We start from the raw sequence: 20,054 nt of genomic DNA, 5'->3' as shown, positions 1-20,054 counted from the left end.
GGCGATACCCCTGGAACTTGAGGGACAGAGGAGAGCGAGAGCAGGAACAAAACTCTGACCAATCCCTGCCCTTCGGTGCGAAGAGCAGTGATTGGTCAGAGTTTTTACAGGCCTGCAGCTCCTACAGAGATTGGTTTATTTAAACCTCCTTTTTGTGAATACATAATGTATTTACTACTTTCAGGAGGGAAGGATGATTTTACCCGGTATGATAAAAGTGTTTCTGAACAGGATTACCAACTATAGCTTTATAATTTTAAGGAACTATTATAATTTTCCAGAATAAATCCTTTACTTTTGTTTTAAGTGCGTACAAGGTTTACAAGATCCTGACCACAAGACAAGCTCATCTAAAGGAGCGTTTGTACTGTCCTGCAGTCTATACTGCCATCTACAGGCCAGTCTTGGGTGTAGCCAAGGTCACCAACCTCAGGGCATCTGGCTGTGCTTCCAGCATTTCATTGATGTGACTTTGGTAAACTATACTGTGTTTGATGGTAATATGTATGACAGTAGTACCTGTGCTTTTCTATCTTGTTACTCAGCTTTTCTGGCATTACAAAATTAGTTGGAAGAAGAAATTAGCTTTCCCCATTGGGTGGTCATTGGGTGGTCCTCCATGTGGAAAGGAGTCTGCTGGAGTGGCTTCTGCTGGCAGGAGACCTCTGAGCAAACCCAGAACTGGAGGAACTATACATTTGAGTTAGATATTAACTGTCTGACATGAAATCAGACTTTTTTTGCCCCCAGTTTTAGGTCAGTTAGCATTAGCAAAATTATTCATTAAAAAAAAACAACAACAGAATATTGAGATAGGGGATTCTTTTAACCATTTTAAAAACTTTTTACATCCACAATAATATTAACCATTTTTGATTTGTCATCACAACAACTCTTGTACATTGTACATTCCAATGAAATCTGTCCTCTGCACTTAACCCATCTCTCAGGGCCACTGTGCAGTGGGCTGCCACTGTGCAGTGGGCTGCCACTGTGCAGTGGGCTGCCACTGTGCAGTGGGCTGCCACTGTGCGGGGCTCAGGGACCCAGAGTGGCAGTCTGCCCGTTTCTATCCAAGCTCTAACCTCCGAGCTGATGTAACGAGATGTTCTGATACCATTTATGATGAGCAGCAGTCTGTAGAGTGAAACATCTCCACAACATCCTGCCACCCCCATACTTCGCAGTTTGAACAAGGTGTTCTCAGGCTTTCAAGTTTCCCCCTTTTCCCTACAAACTTAACAAAAGGTTATTATGCTCAAGCAACTCAATTGGATTTTCACAGTGATGTCTGTAAAAACCAAGGTCTTTGTCCTTGTGTGCATTTGCGAACTGCAATCTTCATTATTGTGTTGCTTTTGGTGTAATGACTTCTTCCTCGCTGAAAGGCCTTTCAGCCCACGCTGCTACAGGACTTGCCTTCCTGTAGAAAAGGACTCCCACAGCAGCTGAAGTAAGCATTTTCAAAAGGTTCAGGACAGCGGAGAAACAACCTTGATATAGGAGGTTATGGGTTATCTGTATTTCACACTGAAAATCAAATGAACTTTTCTTTGTTCTATGGTAAAAGGCCCGCTTTCTTACAACGTTATTCCCAATTCATCTGTACAAGGAGATGAGAACGTTGAGCTGCTCAAATCACTGCTGCAACTTACAGGCAGATAAGAGACTGCTGGGCCCTAGATTTATATTTGTCATGGAAGTGGCTCTCTTTAAAATTAAAAATACAAACTAACCAAATAAAAAGTAAAACCACTGAGACATTGTTTGACAACCAGTGTGTATAACCATTTTGCAACATTTTCCTCTTGCATAGATTGATGTCTTCTGTGGCTGTTTGTGTCTGTCTGTAGTAGTTGTCTGTACCTTCAGCATATCGTTTTGCTGTCATGTGTTTTCTCATAAATTTTTCCATCCATTGTTATGCTAACTCTGAGCATGGCTCAGGGAACCCTGTTCCTCTCACTTTTCCTTCTTACCTTTGAGGTCCCGTGATCTGTGGCCAGGAGCCTTGCCGTGTAATCTGTCAGTGAAACCCCTTGACTGATCTTTTTGTGTTAAGCTGTTGTCTTTTATAGCAGCTGGAAATGCTGGAGGGAGACACAACAAGACAGATGGCACTGGAGGATTGACGCCTTCTATTATTGTACGGTTGTTCTAATCTAAGTTGTTAAAATAGAAAATGGATTAATGGTAAGAGTACCAGGCTAGAAACTGGTGCATGTCATAGATGTGCCAAAATGTATCTTAATTTATGAACATTTAATTACATCAAGTTTAACATTGTTGTTATATTGTAATAAAAGTAATTTGTGTTTTAATGTCCCAAAGTGCAGTTTCTTTACAAATCCCCGTTTATGTTGTGCCAGCAGAGGGTCTAAGTTTCACATATCGATCATTCTGATCCCTGCTTTATGATTTACTTAAGAAGAAACAAAGCTAGACGCTTGGTTAATTACAGGCTTACCAGAGTCAAAAGCTCAGAAACAGCAGGACTAACAGAGCAGAGCTCAGATTTTCCGAGGTGACTCTGTGTATGGTTGAACATAAAACCTACACAAGTCAGACATGTGTTTGTGGATCTTGAGTAGTCACATGACAGGATGCCAAAAGAGTACTTCTCACACCATATGAGGAAGTTAAGTGTGGCAGAGAAATACATGACATGTACAAGTGGAGCAAGACTGCGGTGAGGAGTGTGGCTGGATTGACAGGGGGTTGATGATCACCCTGTCTGTCAATCCATGGTGATATGTACTTGGCCATCATCATCATCATCATCATCATCATCATCATCATCATCATCATCATCATCATCATCATCATCATCATCATCATCATCCGTTGATGGTGGAGACTAGGTGTTAGTATCTGAGCCCATTCTTGTTAGCAGCATTGAAGACAGGTTTACTGATGAGGTCAACTAGTGGTCTCCATATATTAAGTTTGCAGATGATATTGTGTACTGCAGTGAAAATAAGGAGCAGGCGGCTCGAGAGGAGTGAAATCTAGTTGAAACAAGTGGAATCCAGCTGTGTGAATAAGAGACAGGGCTTTCGTCAGGAGGAACCAACATTGACCTGATCAGAAAAGATCATTTTGGTGCGAAAGCTCAAGAGAACCGTTTTGGAGACAAAGTGAGAGAGACAAGGATATCGGTCATCATGGACTTTGTGGACTGGTGTGAGAAGAACCATCTGTGCTTAAACACCAGTAAGACCAAGGAGATGGTGATCGACTTCAGGAGAAGACCCCCACCTCACTCACCTGTGAACATCCAGGGGCAGGACATAAAAACTGTGGAGAGTTTCAAATACCTGGGTGTTCATGTTAACAATAAACTGGACTGGACTCATAACACCGATGCTCTATACAAGAAGGGCCAGAGCCGGCTCCACCTCCTGAGGAGGCTGAGGTCCTTTGGAGTGAGCAGGCCCCTGCTTAAAACTTTTTATGACTCTGTGGTGGACTCAGCCCTCCTCTACGCTGTCGTCTGCTGGGCCCCAGACAGCGCAGAGCGGGACAGACAGAGGCTGAATAAGCTGGTGAGGAAGGCCACTTCTGTCCTGGGCTGCCCTCTGGACTCAGTGGAGGAAGTGGCAGAGAGGAGGGTGTTGTCCAAGTTCACATCCATCATGGACAACACCTTCCACCCCCTGCACCAGACTGTAGAGGAACTGAGCAGCTCCTTTAGTGACAGACTTAGACATCCTGTCTGTAAAAAGGAGCGCTACCGCAGGTCATTTATTCCTGCTGCTATCAGATTTTACAATGCTGCACTGTAACTGCAACTGTGACCATAACTGTAATAATTAATGTGCAATAACCAAGGTGCAATAATCTATTTAATACACTGTCCTACAACCCGTGCAATAATCCTGATGTAGTGACTTCTGCTGCTATCACCACCTGAACATAAGTCAGCCCACATGTATGTATGTATGTATGTACAAATGTATACAATGTATATGCACATACATACGCGTAGGTGCGTATGTAAGTAGGCGCATAGATATATGTATATATTTAAGTATATAGATATGTTTATATATATATATATATATATATATATATATATATATATATATATATATATATATATATATAGACCACTAACAATGTAAATGAGACATCATATGCCCATTCCTATTTCCTTTTTTGTATTTTTTGGTATTCTTTCTGATCCATTGTATATATGAAGATTCACTGTATATAACTGAATGCACCTTCCCTACTCTGCACCTTCTTGTATGAGCCGATGTGACGAGTGAATTTCTCCATTCTGAGATCAATACTAGACTATCTTATCTTATCTTATCTTATAGCATGGTTTAAACTGTGTACAGAGGAGGGAAGGTGGAAATGTTCTGTAAAAGATGTTAAATGTGGAGCGGCCACTGAACAAGGTCACTCAAATGAACAATTACATCATATTTGTAAAGTTGTGGTGGAAAATATATTGGGATTGTCAAGTCTGAAAAGATCCTTTAAAAATAGCATGAGGAATATTGAGGGACAACTACCAATAAATGATTTAAAATCGTTATAAAACAGGCCTAAAATGGATAAACAACATTGACAGATATTAAATGTGGGTGATGAGGGGGGGAAAGGACTTAAATGGAGACCAGCATTTACATGTATAAAACAAGACAATACACAATTAAAAAGAGTCAAAGTTATTACAGATGTCATAATATAGGATGGCTTAAAGTGCAGAACAGTTAACCCCAAAGTTAACAGGGTTAATAGTGTCTTTCTCCGTCTTCTGGTTTTGTCTGATCTGATCGCTGCCTCCAGTTCATATGCCGAGCTGACACTAGTTCATCAATAGCTGCTGTGTCCACCAGGTGGCGCTTCAGCACAGCAACACACTTTATTGGCTATATTACATAATAGCTGATCAGTGAATATTAGGATCTAATTTTAAAAACAAGGCAACTGACAAACATCTGAACGGTTTTGTGGGCAGACTAACATCGATACAAATAATTTTTAATCGAATAGAGTAAGAATTTTATTTACAATTTTGTTCAATTATTATTTCTTTTTTTCTTAGATTGCGTCAATGAAATCCGCAGAGATAGCCCGGTTATGTAACAGAAATATGACTTGTGCTGTAAGCGCAAGAGGGACTCCGACCGTGGAGAGGGGAGTGCGCCAGTGTGGTGCTTTAATGTGTCTGCATCCAGCATCCCGGTCCGGGCTCGATGCCAGGGGGATGCGGGATGATGCTGGAGGAGGAGAAGGGGAGGTGTGCGGATGCTTTTACATAACAGCAGCTGGCTCGCAAATCAAATGAATGACAAACCGCTGGCCGCAGCACAACCGGCGGCGTCCGTCCTGCTGCGTGCCGCAGTGCTCGGTGTCCACGGAGGAGAGAGAGAGAGAGAGAGAGAGAGAGAGAGAGAGAGAGAGAGAGAGAGAGAGAGAGAGAGAGAGAGAGAGAGAGAGAGAGAGAGAGAGAGAGAGAGAGAGACTGGTGCTGAGCGCTGCGAGCTGTGCGTCACATGAAGGATAGAGTTGGAGGAGCGTTTGTTTACCAGCCATACCTGGCGCTGTTACCGGGTGTGTGTTAGTGTGTGTAAGAGGGAGAGAGAGAGAGAGAGATGGAGGGCCGGAGGGAGGCGGAGCCGCTCGGACATGAGTAAATGACGTCAGCTCCCAGGTCGCCCAGCAGAGAAACAAACATGGCGACAGAATGGAGCGGGCAGCAGGGTTACGTTCTCACCGTCATCATCTGCCTGTGGAGCGCGGTCGGCGGGCGGACAGAGACGGCGGCGGCGGCTGGATCCGGCCGCGTCAGCGGCGGGAGCCAGGTCCTCGGCATGCGGCTCGAGCGGAGCGACAAGCCGTCCAGCACCAATGACGACGGTGTCATCCAGGTGACCGAGGAGAGCACCGTACAGCTCCGGTTTTACGGGGTGCAGCTCCACTCGGGCGCCTGGACGCAGATCCGCTTCACGGAGCTTGGGGACGGCGGCGGCGGCGGCGGCGGCGGGGACGAGGAGGAGGAGGATGAGCAGGAGGAGGCGGTGGCGGCGGCCAGGGGAGGCAGCGGCATGATGGACACGCCGGACAGGACTTGTGTTGACTTCACGAAGGACATCAAAGTGGAGAGCTACATGAACGTGAGCAGCCGCGGCACGTCCGGGGTGCTCAGCGTGCACGTTAAGCCGCTGCGCAAAAGCGAGCCGCAGAAGGAGTATGCCCTGTGCACGCTGAGCGAGGATGGCACCAGGTGGGTGTTGCTGGGGGAGAGCGATGGCAAAGTGCTGGTGGTGGAGGAGAAGAAGTCCCTGCTGCCCATGTGGCTGCAGGTGATCCTGATTTGCTGCCTGCTGGTGCTGTCCGGCATGTTCAGCGGCTTGAACCTCGGCCTCATGGCGCTGGACCCCATGGAGCTGCGCATCGTCCAGAGCTGCGGCACCGACAAGGAGAAGAATTACGCGAGGAAGATCGAGCCCATCCGCAGCAAGGGGAACTACCTGCTGTGCTCCCTGCTGCTTGGCAATGTGCTGGTGAACACCACCCTCACCATCCTCCTGGATGACCTGATCGGCTCCGGCCTGGGCGCCGTGGTGGCCTCCACCATTGGCATCGTGATCTTCGGGGAGATCGTCCCCCAGGCGCTCTGCTCCCGCCACGGACTGGCCGTGGGCGCCAACACCATCATGGTGACCAAGTTCTTCATGCTCCTCACCTTCCCGCTCTCCTTTCCCGTCAGCAAGCTGCTGGACGTCCTGCTGGGCCAGGAGATCGGGACCGTGTACAACCGAGAGAAGCTGGTGGGGATGCTCAGGGTGACGGAGCCCTACAACGACCTGGACAAGGAGGAGCTGAACATGATCCAGGGAGCCCTGGAGCTCCGGACCAAGACGGTGGAGGACGTGATGACGCCCCTGGCCAACTGCTTCATGATCCAGGCGGACGCCGTGCTGGACTTCAACACCATGTCGGAGATCATGGAGAGCGGCTACACGCGCATCCCCGTGTACGACGAGGAGAGGTCCAACATCGTGGACATCCTGTACGTCAAGGACCTGGCCTTCGTGGACCCGGACGACTGCACCAACCTGAAGACCATCACCAAGTTCTACAACCACCCGGTGCACTTTGTGTTCCACGACACCAAGCTGGACGCCATGCTGGAGGAGTTCAAGAAAGGTCAGTGTGTGTGTGACCCCCACCCCCAATCCATCCATCCATCCATCCATCCATCCATCCATCCATCCATCCTATCTGCACTGATCAACATAACTCTGGAAGGACCATACCAGCCTACATTTACTGATTTACTCATGGTCTCATTTGTTGTCACCCCATTGCACAATCAAGTTTAAAAAAAAAAGAAGATTGATTTTAGTCTGGAAAATGTTTAAAAAAAAGATGTTTTAGTAAACTTGTTTGGTGGCAAACAAAACACATTATTACATATTATAACAACAAGAATATGAAATGGTTAAAACTAAAATCACCAGTGGCGCAATCACTGTTATCCACAGCAATCCCTTTCAAATAAATGCTATTTACAAAAAGAATTGCTATACCTGCTTTACCTTGTGAAGCTGAGCCCGTTTCCTCAAAGCCTCATCCAGCCTCTTGGACGAGGCTCTAGCATGATCTCCACATCTCACTGCTGGAGAACTGCAGTGCGGAGTGCATAGCAACTATTGGGTGTTTTCTGTGATGACTGTTGTTTAGGATTGTTGTCAGGGTAGGAAAAGGCTTTTCCTACCATCACAAACGTAAACAGGAGGAGTTTTGTTAGCTCTACCGGGGCTTTGACTGGATCCCAGTGGTTCAGTCATTTCAGACTAAGACTGGGCTTCTCAGCAACAAACACTCCAGGTGGGATATGTTGGAAAACCCCCGTTGTTGGGGGACCTCCGATGTTGTGGGGCCTGTTTCGTTTTCAACGCCCTCTGGAACCTCGTTGGCGTCATGAAGTCTTGGAAACACTAGGCGAGTAAATAAAAGTGGAGCGGACTGTAGCACTAAGCTGTGAATGGGTCATGTCATCTCTGGGTCCTGTCAGGAGAACAGTGATCCAAGACCGTACGGCCAAATCCAAACGGAAATGGTTCACCGGACCCCCGATCAGTCGTCTTCCATGGCCGTGTCAGTCTCCTGTAGAAAAGCCGAGGGCTGAGCCGCAGAGAAGAGAGGCTCTTTACCTGAGCGTCAGTAAGTTTGTCCCGTTTTTGCACGTGGAATTTAATCAAACGCACAGCTGTTCTTTGGCAGCTTGAGCAGATCTTTTTTTGTTTATTGTTTTGCACCTTTCAGAGAGCACCTTCTTGGGTAAAAAACCCATCGCTGAAACTCAACGTTGGCTGCACCGAGCTGTGGTTCTGATTTAAAAGCATCAGGAGGAGGAAACAGGAGAGAGCCATGTGTTCAGAGCGCACTGACTAATGGATGAATGATTTAAACGTCTGCTGGGGTTAACAGGCAGAACGAGAAGCCCGCTGGGACTTTTGTTTCTTCTTTATTTATTCAGATTGATCACATTTCTGGTCTGAAACTCCTGATATGGGAGGGTGGTATTTAAGCACGCCGCTCATTAAAGTACAACTGTAGCTACTTAGGTGATGCTTTGCGTAATGTGAACGTTAACGTTCCGTGATATTTTCTCCTCTTACCTCAAGACTGTTGCTTGAAATGGTCCCTTCTGTGCAGGCAGAGGCCCCCCACAGCCATCGGCTGCACAAGATGAGCAAGCTCTGCTCCGGTGGCGACCTGGTTGTTTTATGAAATGTTTATTTCAGGATTGGGAGAGATCGGCAAACACAAATAAGGACTCAAACACTGTTTCTGTTAGAATATAAGGCACACATTTATTATTATTCCCCACAGAATACAGCACATCAAAACAATTAGCTCTTCACACACGCAAAGTAGCAAGCAATAAAGCAACAAGCTTTCAAACAAACGTGACGCTCAACAGATTCTCAGAATCAGCTCTTACCATTGACACGAACTGGGAGCCCTCAGTCCTAGGTTAAGATCAGCGTTCACGATGCCGGTATTCCACACACGAACTCACGGCAGACTCACCGGGCTGAGGGCAGTCTCCTCTTTATATACTTGTAAACAAACAGTCAGATGTGGAGTGAGAGTGGCCATCTCTCCCTCCACAGCTGCCCTGCCTCCCTAAGCATGTTTCCCAAAACATCAACCGTTCCCAGCACCTCAGCAGTGTGCGAAGCAAAATAATATTGCAAACTCAGCATACAACAAATCAAACAAAATAAGAATACAGAATCAGTCTTTCCCACAACACATTGTCATAGGTTCCCACCACAAGTTATAACAAAATAACACATGTGGTTCTTAGTTTTATGTGAGCAACATAACAGGCACGAGCATGTATGTTGCTCTTAGTTTAAAACTAACCAGTTTTTCCCAAAATACATAGTCAAAGAACAGAAATAACTCTTTAATATATCACTGGTTCTGTTGCCTTTTTACCAGTAGGAGACTGAATGCAGAGCGTTTCTTAGCAGCCGCTTCTTTACTCCTGCAACAAATGTGGTGCAAAGGCGCTGATGGGTGCACGCTCCTCTTTGAGGGGGAACACAGATGGAGCAGTCACACGGCCAGCGAGTCAGTCAATGTCTGATTGGTGATTAGCAGGTCACAACACTGAAAAAGCATCAAATTAAATGCAGGAAATGTAAGCTCTCCCGCCGACTTATAAAGTCTACATGAACATTCAGCATTTTGCATTGTTCAGAAGCAACACAGAGGCTGTGGAATGAGATGGGGAGCTTGGTGGACTTGCTTACCAGTAACTTGTTTGGTGGATTTTCTGGCTTGCTATGTTAATTTAGCCAAGGCAACCTCTCAGGTATGTTCTTTGTTATGTAGCTGAATAGCAGGTAATGTGTTACGGTAACTACACACCTAATCAGCCTGTTGTTGTGGTTGCTGTTGTGTAATTGAACAAATCGCCTTTCCAGATTACATCATTCTGTTTTTAGACTTTTGTGAAATACATTTCTAAAGAAATGTAACTTGCAACTGTTTTTATTTAATTTTTCCCTCTTTATGATGCATCTTTTGACTTTTAGATTCCTGAGCGACTTTTAGTATGGAAAAGACGGTACCTTAATGTGCTCTTTGAGTTGAGTAAAGCTCAGAGGTTAGGAACTCAAACTTTGATACATAGATGAGGGATAATCTCATAATTCCTGAATTCGCTGTTGTATTGAAAACTCATACCTCTACCAAAGAACCCACAGCATATTATAGCTCTTACATGGGTTATTTCCCTTTGGTCTCAAATCCAAACTGGCAGATCATATCTAAAAGAAACTAAAAGGTCGGTATTGGCCAGGAACAGCCTGATTGGCTCTTCTCTAGAGGTAATCTGTTAACCTGTCCACCACAGCAAACAAGAAGGGGCTCCGAGCCGATCTTTCTCACACCTACAGCACACCTCACCGCTGCCTTACAGCCCTCATGCACGTCCTGCACCAATCTATCATCAGACTCTGCTACTCCAGACTTCCTCATACCATACCGCAGCTCCTCTCTCATCGCCCTGTCATATGCCTTCTCCAAAGCTACAAAAACACAATGCAGCGACATAGAAATTAAACTACCGAACCATTTTCTGCTGGTGCCAAAATATGGCAAGATGCTTTTTTTCTGTGATAAATTCAACCTTTTCGGCTGATTAAACACTTTGAATGAAACGCTTTGCAGTAAATCATTGAACACAGATGACTTCTGATTGGGTTCTGCTTCTCAGGAAGACAGGCTGCTCTTGGAGGGGAGTCTTATGAAAAAAGGAAACTTCCAATTTATGAAGAACCAGGAAAGTGTTTATAACACACTAAGTGTTTTTTTTTCTTTTCTTTTGACAATTTGCTAGACAAAATACAATATAATCAACTGTAAACACCTATCTTAGTTGTGTTGTTACCATTTCTCTTAATAAAAACAGACTGAAAAACTCATCGATCAAGGTGCTGATGTACGATAGCTTCTGATGTAATTTTTTTTTTCAGCTCAGTATTTATGGCCTGGAGTCTAAATTCAGGTCTGCAGATTGCTGACAAAGCATTAACAAAGCTGATAGCTTCAGCTGTGTCAGCTAAAACCCTAAACATTCACATTTGTGACACATCAAAAATGGAGAAAAACAAATGCATTACAAATTTAGTTGTTTCTCTTGTATTTGTTTCGATGGGAATTGGTAATGCGGCTTAATTTTATACATAGGAATCCAAATATCTAACAGTCTCATAAAATAATTATATAATTGAAAAGCCTCTTGAAGATGAACCCAAACCTTAACTTTTTCCTTAACCATGAAGCCCACTGATTGTAATGATAATTCAAATTAAAGGTGCTTAGATTATAAAATATATTTATTTTTTAAATAAGCAATATCAACAGTTAAAGAGAAATGTTTAAGGAACTGAGAATGAATGCTAACATAAAATACTACAGTATGATTAAAAAATAAAATGACCAGTATAGTGATTAAACATAACAAGCACATCAAAATAATCATGAGGATATAAATAAGGTGCGTTCAAACATTGTGGTGATGTGTGAGAATTATTTAATTAGGCTAAGTTTCATCATCATGACACAGATTTTTTGATCCAGTCTAATCGGTTGATTTCTCTCCTTTCTTTTTGTACTATCAACCAATCACAGCTCTTAAAAGACAGCGTCACACCTAGTAACGGGGTCAACCCCACCTCCTCACTAAGATCAGATTTCTGTTGTCTCCTTACAGCAGCTACCTGAATCGCTCTTAAGCTAAGAGTCCTAGGTAGGACCCTTTAGGGTAAGATAGGAACTCTTTGAGAGGACTTTGAGAATATTTGTGAAAACAGGCCCTGGTTTTCATCATCTGTAAGCCATAATCATTAAAATTACAAGAAATAAAGGCTTGAATTATTTTATCCATCCATCCACTGTCTTCTGCTTTTCTGAGATCGGTCAGTTCGCTTCAGAATTTAGTCCGAAACGATAATGATCGGTTCTCTCAGACCCAGATCTATACCTTAGCAGATTCAGCTTCCATACCCGTCTTGGATGTGCTGACTGGGTGTACCTCGATGTATCAAGAAGCTGTTGGAAGGTCATCCTCAAATGTTGCTTTAGGTTCCTCACTTAGACTTCAGAATGGAAGCAATAACAGTACAAAAAGTAATATTGCCAGATAAGCAGGGATCAATCTCTACCATGGGTGCATAAAGGCAAAATAAAACGATGGTGACAAAAAATGATTCCACATCCAAATCTTACACTGAGGTGACTAGGCCTAATTTTTTAACCCCAAACAGGCTTCTTCTTTGCTCTCTGTGTTTCTTAGTGTGACGTCATCAGGCGGCGATCGTCTTTTCTGATATCTGTACTTCTGCTTTCATTGTAATGTAATATTACAGAGAACCCAATGTTAGAGCCTGACACGGTGTTGCGAATAAGAAGGTTTATCAATGAAATAAAGAGTGCCGGCCTGGTGCAGGCAGTCACTGAAGGACCTGAGCAGGCGTTCAATAGCAGGAACTGGACGGGGGTGCTGGGGCAGGTCTGGGCAGAATCTGTGGCGTGGAAACTGACAGATCCCAAAGGCTTGACAGAATACGTGGCCGTGAGAACTGTGCAGGTCATGTCCAGGGAACTTGGAGCCAAAACGGGTAGCTGACACTGGCAAGGCAAGAACAGGGAAATCCAGAAAAATAAATAAATACAAGAACCAGGGGTCCGTTCTTCGTACGTCGCTAACTCAGTTAGCAGGATTTCATTGTTGACGATTTGGCATGATCTTGGATCGTTTGGTTCTTCGAAAGACATCCTGCACTTGTTGTCATAGCAACATGTGCGCCAGCTTAAGCCTGCTCCAGAGCAGGCTTATTTCATGTAAACAAGATTAGATCACGGCTGTATAACCGGAGGAGATAGGGAAGTCTGCCGTAGCCATGTCTATTTTTACGACAGCAACCTGTTGCGGAAGGTGCAAGAATAATTTGCAGAGTTTTTCGAATTAATCACGTATTGCGCAATAGACAGGATCCTTTAGCGCAGCGCGACAGTGTGATTGTAGAGAGATTTTCTTGGTGGCTGTTATAAACAGACAAACACATCATTTAACAGTGGCTTTTAAAGAGGAAAAGTGATGTTGGAGCCATAAATCTAAAATATTTAAGTTATTTGTATGATAGTTTGCTTTTTTTATCATATTCAGTAAGAAGATTTGTTCGGGCCATTTTATTGTGAAGTTTAGTTTTACTTTGAAAGGCTTGTTTCCTGTCGAGCCGTATATTGTATTAGAAAAAACTATGGATGGATTATCTAGACACGGAGCAATACAGTTTTACCGTGTAAACTGTGGATGACTTGGAAAAGGAAGATTTTCATTTTTTATGGATAAAGATTTTTTTTGTTAAAATTCCCAGTTTGCACGTGTCCTTTACTTCCCGTGTCTAAGGAATGACACTGAAATTTGGATCTCTTGACATAACAAGTGCCTTTTTAAAATAAAGTGTAATAATTAAAGGCTACCATTTTGTAGAATATTCTTGTATTTCACTTTTACTTGTCCCCATGTTCTAGTGGGTCCCGTGGAGGCTCTGATATAAAAGAACAAATAATATCAAATTATTAAAATGCAAAAATTCATACTGTAGAAAGTGATAGAAACATCTACCATGGACAGTATTTACGCATTAATTTGTCTGCTGCTTTTTGCCGGCCCTCTCTCCTGGCTTTAACAGATTTTGAGGTGTTACCTGTCGTTTTAATTAATGACTCAAATTCGGCATAACCTTCCATTAAAAGCTCTTGTTCTGCTTGGGAGAAAAACTGTGGGCGTTCTTTGCTGAACAGCCAATAGCAGCGCTGCTGATCAATGTTTCTACTATCGATACATTTCCCCTTTTAAACAAACGCATGAACGCGCAGTTGTCTCAGATAACTCAATCCAGTGATACTAATCATAAACAACAGGTGTGTTCGAAGAACCCAATTAGCCGGATCATGATTAGCCGGATGAAATCATCTTGGATGTGTCATTTGATCTCGGATGTTTTAAGCAACGTACGAAGAACGGACCCCAGGTCAGAAACTTGGTAGACAGGGAAAGGCGACTGCTGGACATTCACCCACAATAGTCTGGCACTGGCTGACTGTGGAAGGCCAGATTATGATGGCAGGCGACCAGGTGAGCTGAATAAGGCTGATTGGCAGTGGCAGAGTGGAGCAGGTGCAGCTGCTGAGCATAATTGCTGACTGCAGAGGCAGCTGCACAGACACCTGGGCTAGAATCATAATGTTTATAAATCTTTTTTGTCCCTGTAGTTTACGCAGTTATTCATGTCACAGCTAAAACACTCCTGTTTTCCCTGGTGGGGCAGTGAACAGGGATTTAACGCCGAGCAGTTTTCAAGAGGCAAGTCTTTCTGTTGAGTCCAGTATAAATGCTAATCTGGAGCAGCCAGAGAGAAGCTGGGCCTTATTTTATTATTAGTTCAGCTTGATCTGTGATCCAGATATTTATCCCACTGGATTATCTTCTCCTTAAAAAAAGGATATACAAACATTATTCATACAATGCAATACAAACATCATTTGTATTTTTTATCCATGTTTTGTTACATACCTTTTCTCACACATTCCTTTAAAGTCTTAATGTCAAACAGTGATGCTTATCAGCAGCAGAGCGCACAACACTGGTGGCTGGAGGTGGGGCTAAAGCCACATGCATTCATTTCTTCATATACAAGCAATGTTGTTGTATGCCATCAGGATTTCTCAAATCAGATGGACGCCATAAAGGTGTAGCTCCCTCTCTGCACCCATGTTCCGAGCTGCTGCTGTTAACGTATGTGTATCATTTGTATCAACACGTTGTTGTTGTTCTACAATGCCTCATTAGCCCTACAGCTCATTGTGGAGGATCACAGGCATAATATCGGTGGGTAGACTCCAACCCCCCTCTTCCTGTGTCGTGAGTGACCTTTCAGCTGATCATGAGCCCTACAGAGCAGTTGCCAGGAGGATCTGTATTGACTTCACTGGTCTCAAGCATTGCACACATCATTGCAGGGCCTTCCTGGTTTGAGCGGTTGACTTTGTGAGATGCTGAGACGGGTTAAAGGCTGACTTCTCTTTGCAGCCATATCGCTAAAGTATTTTGTGAAAAGACGTTAAGATGCTTACTTACTAACCCCTCCTGGGTTTTTCTGATCATAGCCTGATCCTGTTAACGCCTTATCATGCACTTGTAGCTAACACCTGCGTGTCTCCACTAAATGTGTGAGAAAGAGCAGTCTGGCCCCCTCACTGGAACAACCCTGGAAAAGCAACTATCTATAGGGTATTATCAACATTCAGAAAGGGACACGCTGTTTTGTAAAATAGGAAACACCTCGACACCAGGAACTAGCCCAGACCCAGTTTGTATCAAATGATCTTCATTAATTCAGAATTGTTGCAACAGGATGGTTAAGCAGAGCGTGAACGCATGTCACTTTGTTATTATGTAAACTAGTTATTTGTGGTTGCAATATTGCACACACTGTTACTGCAAAGATGGTTGCAGTTCAATATCTTGTGCAGCACTAATTCTGACGCATGGACAAATATATTTTGTCCCACACCCCTTCCTCCATGCCAGAGGCTGGAACTGCAGAGAGGTTGGTCAAAGGGTAGACTTCCTGTTGTCTGCTGAAAGTCTGGCTCTCTCTTTCACAGGCTGAATGAACGCAGACATGCGTTGACATGTCACAGAAAACACTCTCCTTTGAGAAGCCTCTTACATCTCTGGGCCTCATCTTTTCACATGGTAACAACTTCCACACTGAAGAGGGTTTTGTTAGTGCAGCCTGGTAGTGCAGATCACTGGTCAGGGCCTGTCGGGCTGAAACCAGCTGATTTATCAGGGCATCTCCGTTTAAGCTGTCATTTGTGCAAAGGAACAGGTCTGCGACTATCGATTATTTTAGCAATCGATTAATCTATCGATTATTTTCTAAAAAGAGATACTCTTCATAAATTAACATACCTCAATGAACATTGGTCTTAAACTAAAAACAAATGTTTATTGTACACTTTGAATTCAGTGTAAATGGCAGAAATATATATTAAAAAAATAATTTAATGCTGAGAACATGGAAATTACATAAGATCTATATATGTCTCTGCTGGGCAAAACAATAAACATGTATAACTAACTACAACTATTATTTTGCTAATTGTTTAATCTCTTTACTTTGGTTAACAGAACTTGAATCAGGCGAAGCTTGAACTAAGCCACTTGAGGAGTTCTGGATAGAGCACACTTACAGACAAAGCGGTGTTTTCATCTTAAATGCATAATATGTATATTTTATACAGTCCTGTCTTAATTACTGCTCTGAGTGGGTTGGACCAACGACATATTTTACAGTCTGTAGACTCCGTAACGATTTGATTCAATTACTAAATTAGTTGACGATAATTTAAATAACTGACTAATCATAATTATTGCGGTTAATTGTTTCAGACCTTATAGCGCTGATGTTTATGGGCAACTCTGGTAAGAGCTTCTTCTGCTGCAGACGAGTCTTGCTGTAGTTTCTAAATAATAAAAAAGCAACAACACAGATTTACCTACTGCTGCTTACATTTAAACTTTATGTCTGTATGATGCGAGTGCAACGACCAAAATCCAATTGCTTGATTGTGCACACAGTCATGGCAGATAAAGGCTGATTGTGATACTGATGATATAGAGGAAACAAATCTGGAGCGTCTTAACAATGTCTCATCAGCACCGCGTTCCGTTTAGTTTTTCTGATTTGCGGCGCCACCGACGGGCGTAATCTGGCAGCAGGCTTTTATTCTGCTGCCGCAGTCGGAACTGCGGCTTTGTCTGATGATCGTCTTCAGCGGGCCATAACCACTGAAATCTGCCGCTGGGGGCTGTTCGATGGGATGACACCTTGCCAATGTAAATACCGCGTCACGGCCGCAGCTCGTTGGCAACACGCAAGGTTGTGGTTGCGTTGTCGTGGCAGTGGTTCCGCTGGCCTTAATCTGGCGCCCAATGTTGTCCAAACTCAGCAGAAGAATTAGCCCAGCTGCAGCTGTCAGGGTGGTCAGCTTTCACCCACAGCTGACTCCCCCTTTTTTTAGCAGCAAAGCTTCAGTCGAGCACACGTGCAGTTTTGACTTGTTGCAACAAAAGAGGCTTGGCATGGCCTCAACTGCTGCGGAAGCCGCTGCGGGGTTGGTGACCCCTCGTGTCGCTGCCAGAGGGACGGGATGATGATGACGATGATGATGTTTGAGGCATGAGTCATCACGCGAGCGGCCGAGGACCACAGCTCTGCTGCAGCGGCAGACTGCCGGAGCTGACAGGCCTGGCTGGGACCAGCCACGCAGGCTGACGTTAGCATTTAGACCCACTCATGGAAGGACAGGAGTTTAATTGTAGTCATTTAAGGTTACAAACGGCTGCGAACCAGAAGACAGAAACAAACGTGGAGAAGAGGAAAAGACTTTATGATCATATTGTATATTCTGTAACTATTTTAGAGGAAATGGCCACCAAAGTGTGAGGGAGAACCAAAATGTGACTGCACACCACAGTTATCCCTACTTTTTTCTGTTGCCTCTAAACAATCCTCTCATGCCACGTGTATTTATGCTAGGGCTGCACGACATTGGAAAATCATGCAACTGTGATGTCATTGAAGATTGGGATGGTGATGAAGGTTGTGATAAATCCACATTTCCCTTTTTTAACTCTCTGTGTCTGTTTGTTTGACTGCACTTCCAACTCTGTAGGCTCTCACTGCAGCGAGACCTCGCCAGGCAGGATTTAGATCTTATCGGCATGCAAAGTGTGAAGTTACGTGACGTCATCATTAACTAATAATTATGGCATTCCAAGCAGTTCTACCCAATATGGATACTGGTAACATTGAAACTGTGATGACATACACATTATATTGCAGCTCCAATCGATTCAATAACCTTGTGCAAAACGTCCACAATGTTGATGAAAACATTTCAAACAGAAACATGGTATGATGTAATCGTTTTTATTTAAAAACTGGCAACAATTAGTACTACTACTTATCATATATTAAAATTATTTATTTTTTTATTATTATGGTTCGAATGATAGGGCTGGGCAATATGGACCAAAATGTACATCTTAATATTATTAGGCTGAATGCCGATATACAATATTTATCTTGATATGTTTTTTTTTTCATCAAGTAATGATAAAAAGTCATCTCTGAATCAAAGTTTTATCCCAAATGTCTCACCGGCACATTTTTTAACAAACAGCTGTTGATAAATAAAAGAAATGACTGAAATACAACCTACTGGAATGCATAAAAGTATAATTCTGACGCTACATAGATGCTCTCGATATAAACAATATAGTCTTTACATCTTGTAGGGGCTAAGCTGATGCTTAAAGCCACTGGAGTGTTTTTAAACCGGAATCTTATGGTTGACACGCATTTGTTGGGGTGAGATGGTAAACAGGAAATGTCCAGACGCTGTTCTTGCAGTTAAAAGACGATTTATTCTCACTTTAGCTTTCTTATAAAACCGATTTGTCTTTTCCAGTGAAACACACACCCATACACATATCATTTCCCGTCTTATATAGACATTACACATCTCATTCTAAAAAAATCTTGATATTGTTAAAAGTTTCGATATATTACCCAGCCCTACCTAATATTGTTATCCATGTTATAATTTTCTGTTATTTTGATTATAACCAGAATAAATAAAAATCACAAAAGAAAAGCAGCTAAATTTATTAGTGGTTTAGTTTTGAGGTGCCTGCATTACAGAATATTAGATGTTTTTGTGATCTGCTTCTCGTAGTGAAAGCTGAAACACAGTGAAATGAACCGGGGAGCTAGTTACATCTGATCAGGCAGTTAGCCTGCCGCCCGCTGCTTAGGAAGGGTCAGCCTGGGGGCGCTCTGGTCATTCTGCCACGCTGCTTTGCATCTCGCTGAAAGGACTTTAAACCATAGGAACGGCATGCTGGGAAAAAATAGGGATTTTGAAACTAGAACCTTTAAAAAACCCTTGATACTGGTAACCATCCAAAATGTCGTGGTTTTACAAAAGTCAGTGAGAAAAAGATGAAACTTAAACAATATTTTCTGTTTTAAGAAGCTTGAAGCAAAGGTTGAAGCGCCCTGTTTTCATGAGTTGTAAGGCTCAAACAGTAGGCTACTTGTCTGCATGGATTTCAGTGTTTGTCGTGTGAAAGCTTGCTATTCATTGAGAATCTTGGGAAAGCAAGTCCTGGAGCTCGAAACACTTGAAGGCGGGTCGTACTATAAAGATGGGAGTTATCTCGGTTAGGAAGTCCGTCTGACTTCCTAATTTAATGCAAATAAACTACCACTACATGTTTGAATTAAATATACAATGTTATAAAATAGATGTGCTAAATACTAAATACTATGTAAACAAATAGAAACTGAGGATGAATGAACACGTAACGTACATTAGGGGTGGACAACAATTCAATATCAATATATATCGCAATATAACTATTCAATAATGGTGATATGACATTTCCAAAACTTCAATATACATTACAGTCTTTCATTACAACATTTGTCACTGACAGACATTCCGGGTTTTATGTAGTTTTATTTTTTAAAGAAAACATTTCTAATATGTTATATTGGAGGAGTTTTATAAACATATCGTATGTATATAGTATTGACCAAAATTAAGAAATATATCATGATATAAGTTTTGGCCATATCATCCAGCCCTCATATACATAATAGAAGATATTTCTTCTTCACGCTTTAGAGGTCTTAATGTAGGTTTAAACCATCCAAATGTCCTGTTGGTTAAGGCTTGGGAGGAGGAGGGTGGTGGTGGTGGTGTGTGTGTGAGTGTGGGGGGGGGGCTTCAGGATTAGGCTCTTGTCTTTTGCAGCATCAGTGTTCCTCTAAGCAGCAGTTCTTCATAGAGATCGGACTTAAAAACAGAGCTTTTCAGAACGGGACAACAGACAAATATTGTCTTTATGTGCATTAAAACTCCAT

The 20,054-nt window shown here is 43.0% G+C and overlaps 1 protein-coding gene across 2 annotated transcripts in view; it reads left to right on the top strand.

Moving 5' to 3' along the window:
- The first annotated feature begins 5,479 nt into the window (after window positions 1–5,479).
- LOC105915611 (metal transporter CNNM4) overlaps window positions 5,480–20,054 on the top strand; it is a 42,249-nt gene continuing 27,674 nt past the window's right edge. For both annotated transcript variants that reach the window (XM_021309102.2, XM_021309101.2), the window contains exon 1: window positions 5,480–7,167. In XM_021309102.2, coding sequence (XP_021164777.2) covers window positions 5,652–7,167 — 1,516 coding nt within the window. In that variant the 5' untranslated portion in view covers window positions 5,480–5,651. The remainder of the gene's footprint in view (window positions 7,168–20,054) is intronic.

Source organism: Fundulus heteroclitus, chromosome 8 (genome assembly GCF_011125445.2).
Source record: "Fundulus heteroclitus isolate FHET01 chromosome 8, MU-UCD_Fhet_4.1, whole genome shotgun sequence".
Classification (NCBI taxonomy): Eukaryota; Metazoa; Chordata; class Actinopteri; order Cyprinodontiformes; family Fundulidae; genus Fundulus; species Fundulus heteroclitus.
This window is presented reverse-complemented; position numbering and strand designations above follow the sequence as displayed.